Source organism: Oryza glaberrima, chromosome 2 (genome assembly GCF_000147395.1).
Source record: "Oryza glaberrima chromosome 2, OglaRS2, whole genome shotgun sequence".
Classification (NCBI taxonomy): Eukaryota; Viridiplantae; Streptophyta; class Magnoliopsida; order Poales; family Poaceae; genus Oryza; species Oryza glaberrima.
Genome location: NC_068327.1, coordinates 9,186,956 through 9,194,676, shown reverse-complemented (window position 1 = coordinate 9,194,676; position 7,721 = coordinate 9,186,956). Strand labels below are relative to the sequence as shown.

Below are 7,721 nucleotides of genomic sequence, written 5' to 3'. Positions count from 1 at the left end.
TCGATGTCGCCACCGATGAAGAGGTCCGCGTCGCTCACCAGTTTGCATGCCTCGTCGTCGTCGACGCTCGCCACTCCGGTCCGGCCGCGGCCTAGCGGACAAGCGATGAGAAGCCGGCGGCGCGGCGGCCCCGCCGCGGACGAGTGACAAGAAGCTGGCGGCTTGGCGCCCCCACCCGAAGCCGCCGACGACGATGAGGCCGAGCGGCGCGGAGTCGTCGGCGCCGCCGCTCCCCATCCGCAGCCACGCTCGCCTGCTGTTGCTGCGGCCGCTGCCTCTCCACCACCGCGAACGCCTGCCGACGCTGCCTTGCCCTGCCGCTGCCCTCCCCTTCCCCGCCGCTCATTCCCTGTCGGCCGCGCCGACCCTCTTCGCCGCTCCTTCTCCTCTCCGCCTCTCCTTCCCCGTCGGCCGCGCTGTCCCTCTTTCCCGCCGCATCGGTGACCCCGCCGCCACTGCATTTGCCCTCCTCTCTGCCACGCTCATCCCTCGCTAGCCGCTAGCCGCCTCACCCCGATGATGACGTAAGGTCACGGCAATGGCGCCGCGCGGCACGTGGGGGAGGAGGGAAGGCAGACGACCACCACGGTCCTCCCCGCGTGACGGCAGCCATCGGCGGCGCTCCGCTTCTCGTCCCGTTCTCCCGCGCCACCCTCGATTTGCTCCCCTCCCCTTCCCTCGCCGACCGTCGTTCCCATCCCCCCCCCCGCCGTTGCCGCCGCCCACCTCGTTGTCTCCACGCCCAACTTCGACGCTGCGGCGGGGGCCCTCTTCGCGCGCCTCGGTGGCCGCGCGCGCCGCGTGGTCGAGGAGGGTGGGGCCGCCGCGCTCGCCTCCGACGAGGCCGATGCCGTGCCATCGCCGCCGTGTCGCCCGCCGCCGTTCCTCTGCCTCGTGGGCCTCGTGGGTGGCGGCCGGCGGAGGAACCCGCGCGCCGCTCCTCCCCCCACGTCGTCCGTCTCGCCGGCTGCCGCCGCTGTCCTCCTCCCGCCGGCTGAGTTAGAGAAGGGAGAGAGAGAGAGATGAGGAAGGGAGAGAGAGGAGGGGGAAGAGAGAGAGAAGGCTGATGTGGTAGCCTGACATGTGGGGCCCACGTGGGTCCCACGCTGAGTCAGCCGCCACATAGGACAAAACCGGGGTTAAAACCGCCGAGGGACATATTATGACCGGTTTTGATTAGTTGGGGGACGCCGGATATCCGGTTTTGTGGTTGGGGGACGATTTTGTAATTCAATGACAAGTTGAGGGACCTTAGGTGCACTTTTTCCTATTTTTTGTCATGGTTTATTTATAAAATAAGTTCTACGAAAGGGTCAAAATGTTAAAATTTCGGGTTAAACATACTAGATTACAGTTCTTTCAAAAGTGTTTTTTTTTCTTTTTTGCTTTTGAATTGTGGGGTTGTAGGTGTTTGTTGGGTCATGATGAGCACAAACCTGCACGTAAGTGTACAGAGGTCCACAACGTTAAATATCAGCAAGCGTGGCACAATTTTCTGCAATATTTATACGATAGTAATATATTTAATCCTGTTTTGAATATTTTAAATGATGCCTCCAACTACCTGCCTGCAAATCAGCTCAGATCCAACGAAATGGTACTACTTTCCACCCTTTTTCTTTGGGGGCGACGAATCCATCCATCTACCCTAGAGGCCCCTCCATTCCGTGAATATTTCATAAAAACTTCTTTCGGACCGCAAAAAAAGAATCACATAACATGACAAAAAAAACCACATGAATTTCAATCATAATAAAACTCCTGCAATGGAAAATGTCCATACGATTATTCTACTCTTACCTCTACCTTTCATTGTCAATTGAAATTCCAAATCATTTTGTTTTATTTCATTTAAAAACAAATAAAATCAAACGCATCCAAACAAATGCGATATTTATATTTGCCTCCCCCATCGAGCAACCCAACAAAATAAAAAAAGAAGCGAAGCTCTCTCCCCTCTCCTCTCCTCTCCACATCGGTCGTGCCGCCATCAACATCTCCTCTTCCTCTTCTTTTTCCCTCCCTTTCGCTTCGCTTCCTCTCCTCCTCTCCACCATTGGCGACCTCGCAAACCCTAGCGCGGCGAGCGGGGGGAAGATGAGATGGGACGCGGCGGAGGCGGAGGAGGTGCTGGAGCGGATCTGGGACCTCCACGACCGCCTCAGCGACGCCATCCTCGCCGTCTCCCGCGCGCACTTCCTCCTCCCGCCGCCTCCTCCGCCTCCGCCGCCGTCTCAGCCGTCGGCGCCGCCCGCGCGCGAGGGGAGGAACGGGTACGTGTTCGTGAAGGGGGTGAAGGGGGGAGGAGGAGGAGGAGGAGGCGGGGTGGGGGATGGTGTGGGCGTGGGCTCGGCGAAGGCCGCGGCGGCGGAGGCGATGGCGGAGGCGAGGAGCCTGCACGCCATACGGACGGCGCTCGAGGACCTCGAGGAGCACCTCGAGTTCCTTCATGTGAGATTGCGCTTGCCTCTATCCCCTTCCTCTGTTCTTCTAGGGTTTTTTTTTTTGCTCTGGATTGGTTACCTGGAGGACCACGTATGAGTTGTTGCAATGAATGGGGGAGTGGGGGGAATGGATCCTCGTCAGGCTGGGGGAGAGTGCGTTGTTCACGTGATTGCGGCTATCATTTAGCTTCGTTTTCATTGCGCGGCCTGTAGACTGTAGTTTGAGATGGGGCTAATGATTTCAATTTCTTCATGGGAGCTAGCTTCTGTTGCTATCCACCTGGCGCTTCGTTTGATGTTTCGATTGGATGTTGATTGCATCATGCTATTCGCATGGTAGGATCATTGAGTTGCTGCTCATGAGTTATGCTGAATTATGTGGTTTGTTAATATCATGTCATGGGTGCTGGATTTTGGCCTTTTTCTTTGGGTGTTTGGTTGTGCATATGCTTTTGACTATAAATTTGCTAATTAAGGCGCAAATAGATTGGAAATGAAGGCATGTGGATGTTAAAAAAGTGATAGTCCACATGGCTTTATTCTCTTTTTTGTTGTTTTTTTAGTTGATGCTTGCTATTTGTCTAGGCAAGAAAAAACATCATTTTTTCTGTAGTCATTTGTCACTGGATAAAAGTTCATAGCATAAAACCATGATTAATATGATACTTGAAGATATTATTTGTTCTATAATCATTCATCACTGGTTAAAAGTTCAGCATAACATTGGCCAAGGTATGTAAGAGAGGCTAATTTTGCTGTAGTACCTTACCAGAATGAAACAGAGTGAAGTAGCTCTTGCTTTGTCATGTTCCATTTTAGTTAGTTCTGAGCATAATTTGGTTACGGTTGTAAATAAGTTTCCACATTCTCAAGTGCCTAACTGTCCTTTTATGAGTGGTGGGTTGGAAACCTGTGCATACATATAGGCAATGCACAGTCCCCTGTGTGTTTAGCTAATTCAGTTCTATCTTTCCTACTTAATGGTATGGTTATGAAGCTTGTGTTTCTTAGTCGTTAATATTGTTCTTCCTCCACAGACCGTTCAATCACAACAGCGGGCAGAGCAGGATGCTGCAATTGCTAGATTGGAACAGAGCCGACTAGTCCTTGCCATGAGGCTAGCTGAACATCAGGGGAAGAAGTATAGAGTCATTGATGAGGCCTTGGCGTTTGTAGGCGAAGTTGGTGACAAGAGTCGATTCATCTCACCGGAAGATGTTCGTGCAACTCATAACCAGTCAGGGGAGGATGTAATGGACAGTGGGAGCAACGGTTCAAGTATTATGGGGAATGTGTTATCTTGTAGTCTATCTTTGGCCAAGAACTCATTTCGAGTGGACAAAATCGGTAGTGCTCTGGGTAACGCTGCAGCGTTTGCTGTAAGTATGTTTGCTTTCTTGCAGCTGCATCAAGTTGCCTTTGGAAGCAAATCTCCAGCAATGGATTACAGGAGGCACAGTTACCATTCTGGGAGCTCACTACAGAGTGGCAAAGGAAAGCAACTCGAAGTGTACCTAGCCAGAGGTTGAGGAATCATCAAGTCACTTGCTGTTGCCTGTACAGAAGTTTTGACCAAATACCAGTTTTCACCGGTTTTGTTAGGGCACTAATCATTCTTTATGACGAAATGGACTATGTTTCAGGCTACTAGGATACTAATTGTTAATTCGTTTGGACGTGTTGGACTACATTCCAATTAATAGACGTCATACCTCTAAACCTGTAAATGGATTTTTCATTAGAGATGGATGGAATGCTTGTAAGTCTGTATTCTGTCAGCCGATTGGAATTGCTGTGTTAGGTTTGTTGTGTCCTCATGAGTTATGAGGATTGAGGAGTGTTGATAGGACAACTGTTTGTTGTGCCCTCATGAGTTATGAGGATTGAGGGGTGTTGAAGCATTCAAGGATTCAAGGTTCTTTGCTTAACTGAGAAGTCCAGTTTTTTCTTTTCTTTTCTTGATTATTGACTATTTTCGACATCGGCTACCTTACAAGTACATGTGATGCTTCATGCTTGTGTTCTTTTAAGGCAGTGCACTTGAGGGTATAACTTTCCTGTGTCATGTGCTTGTGCTTGGTGATTCCTACATCCTCCTGGCATTTATCTGTCAAGTCTGGATCATATCTGGTGCCGAAGCTTCTTTGGTTAGGTCCATACTTCGCCTTGGCCACTCCTTTACCTCTGTTTACTGCTTTTGCTTTGTTGGTTTGCCGGCTCTTTGCATACTGCTGTCTCCTGCTGCAAAGATTGTTAATGTTGAGTACCTGTGATTACATGGAAGCCTTTTCTTCAATACGTACTAACCATTAGCTTTATTCAGCCATATGGGTACTAGAAAAAAAATATTTAGTACATCTGTACATAAGCCTCACGGGAATTCTGCATAATTTGGTATGCTCTTACTGGCCCACTTTATCAGTGGTATCAACGTTAAAAACCATATTTAACTTGAATACTATGGTTGCTTTGGCTAATCACTCTCATGCCCCTTTTCAGGGCATTTCACTCCCATGTTGGAGAAAAAAAAAGGCGAGATTCTATGCTTATGGTTTCATGGTTTGTTCTTTCGAAATTTGGCATCCATAAAGGAAAAAAAAGAGAAGATAAACGCTAACAGTGAGGGAATAAAGGATTAAAAAAGTGAATAAATGATTAAAGATGTTCACTTCTTACTAATCATGCTCGACAAGACAACCTCTTTTGGCTGGGAAAAAAGAAGGAAAAAGAGGGCACAGAAACGATCTCAGCGTCGCCGATTAATATTTTATCCTCCGTTAAACACTGATATGGAGGAGATGTTGTTCTTTTTCCTGCAAAACATTTGTAGTAGATGTTGTAAATCAGGTCTTGGTTGCTATTCCAGTCAATTTCATCATACTTTATTCGTTCCTAGTTACATGCCAATATAATCTTTCGGAACATGTGAGAATTGTTGAGAGAAAAATACCCGAATGCCGGCTACATCTTGGGCCACTTCTGGCTGCCATGGATTGCATGCTCTAGACATCGCACTGCTTTGTGCTGTTGATTTGGCCCAACTGGGGCCCACTCTTGGCTAGGTTTTTTCTGCTTTTTTAACAGATCTGTATTAATAACTATAAATATTCGACATTAAGACAAGATTAAATTAATATTTTAAAACTTTAAACACCAATAACTTGTCAAATGCTTTTGTTTTTTCAAAAAAGGTATGCATACTTTTGCTTTCAACTTATTCAATTTATTCTAATATAAAATTTATGGTAAAAAAAATTAATAGTTAGACTGAATCTTGTCTTCAAATATAAAATATTTATGACCGGATGAAGTAATTGATAACTTTTCTCTCATTTATTTATATGAATTTAGATGACCGTGTGCGTTGTGACTGATGTAAAAAACCTGTAGTACCAGATGACCTTTTTTTTTTTTTTTTTTTTTTGAAAGTAGGTTAAAGGATTGCCTAGCTCATTAATAAAGGAGAGAAGTTTATAGAAGTTATTTACAGAAATGTTCCAGGTAACCAAAGAAATGGCAACACACGCTTGAATTACAAATTGTCATATAGTCACCAACCCATGGATATGCTTGGGCAAGCACAATCTGTGATACAGTTCACATTTGAGAAAACATATGCTCTGAACATAGCATATTATCCTTTTGCTATCAGTCAACTAACATGGGCTGTTAATACTTTGGTAGCTAGCTGTTTACAGAAATGTTCAGTGTAAGTGTGTTAAAAAAAAAAAAAAGAAGAAACGATACACGCTTCAATTACACATTGTCATATATAGTCACCAAACCAATGCATATACTCATGTTCAGTGATATAGTTCACATATGAGATATCAGATAACATATGGTCTGAACATATCATTATCTTTTTGCTAGTATTCATCAGTCAACTGATGCTCTGGTTTTCAATCCAATGGTATCGTGATTCTTCCCTCTTCTAGCCAGCAGCCTCGATGCCAGGTTCGCCGGGTTCAGTAATGGCAAGCTCGAGCCCGCCGGATCAACGACGGCGAGCTACCACGGCGGCTAGCTTGGGGGAGCATGGCCGGCCATCTCTGTTGCCAACCTTGCCGCCTTTCCGGTGCCGCAATGACATGATACTCCGTTGAGAATCATGATTTCCTCCGGACAATTACATGCATGACTGGATCATCTGCACGCATACATGGCACATGAGACAGATCACAAAGTGTCACAAAACAAGATTATTGAGTCATCAGTTTTTCTTTTTTTCAGCTTCAGTAGGAACAAGAAGGGGAATGGAGGACCATCTTACCGTGCAGATGGTACATGGAGGATTCCTTCTCGGCTCTGTTAATAATATATAAAGATTTGAACTGTTTTTCCGTTGCAATTTGGATGGACACCACTTTTGTATTGGAAGCAAGTACCTGGAGAAAGTATGCATCAGATTGCAACAACTGTAATCTGTAGATTGAACTGAAGGAAAGCAGATTTAGCTAATGCAAAGATTTCCGAAATATGCAGGATGTAAAACGTTTTCTAGATGGTAAACTCTGCAGGATTCTACTGAGCCAACGTCAGTATATCTGGATATGTAGATAATGCTCTGCAGTATGTACAAGATGGAGGGGTTGATACCCCAGAATAAATGCTTTGTCCCTAACATAAATTAGGTGATAGTATAAGTGATCAAGAGCCCATGAAAAAATAACCACGTCAGTATCCTGTCCAATATGTTTTACCTTAACTGGTTCTGAATAGGCTAAAAAACACCATTTCACAATGCTTTGCTGAAATGGAACAATTTAATAAGGTCAAAGAATTTTCCTACCAATGACCATGTAACTATGTTACCAGAACCATAAACAATTACAGTTGCTCTCATCTAAATCTAAAATTGCTTAAGATAGATGAACATACCAGATGATGAAATAGAGACAACGAGGCTAGCTCCACAAGCATTTGTGGGGTGTTGCTCCTTAATCAAAACTGTAATTCTCTTGAAAAAACAAGCTATGTGTGGCAAATGGTTTGGTCAGCACTCCCAATAAAGCAACGTACAGAACATCCACGATCTAATTTCTGCAAAGTTTCCATAATGCCAAGGTTAGGCTTGTTAGAGCACAGTAAGACAAGATGGTGATTGTCCAACATGTTCTAGCAATTTCTTGGTTGGTTTCTCCCATCCGATTTGATTTTTATCATTGTTCGAATAAATTTAGAATGTGTATTTATAATACTTAAAAAGAGTAGTGGTTGTGACAGTGAATTTGTCACCCTGCCTACTCCCACTATAAATTTTGCAAATTACTCTAA

The 7,721-nt window shown here is 45.6% G+C and overlaps 1 protein-coding gene across 1 annotated transcript; it reads left to right on the top strand.

Moving 5' to 3' along the window:
• Positions 1 to 1,950: 1,950 nt before the first annotated feature.
• LOC127761306 (plastid division protein PDV1) lies at positions 1,951 to 5,000 on the top strand. Its single transcript, XM_052285578.1, has 2 exons — positions 1,951 to 2,451; positions 3,482 to 5,000. The coding sequence occupies exons 1-2, from the start codon at positions 2,098 to 2,100 to the stop codon at positions 3,971 to 3,973; spliced, it is 846 nt and encodes a 281-aa protein (XP_052141538.1). The 5' UTR covers positions 1,951 to 2,097; the 3' UTR covers positions 3,974 to 5,000.
• The last annotated feature ends 2,721 nt before the right edge of the window (positions 5,001 to 7,721 follow it).

What these genes read in the sequence shown, in the direction of transcription:
- LOC127761306 (XM_052285578.1), top strand. Translation starts at nt 2,098, where the DNA reads ATGAGATGGGACGCGGCGGAGGCGGAGGAGGTGCTGGAGCGGATCTGG. An exon ending in AGCACCTCGAGTTCCTTCAT is followed by an intron (nt 2,452 to 3,481) that starts GTGAGATTGCGC and finishes CTTCCTCCACAG; the next exon opens with ACCGTTCAATCACAACAGCG.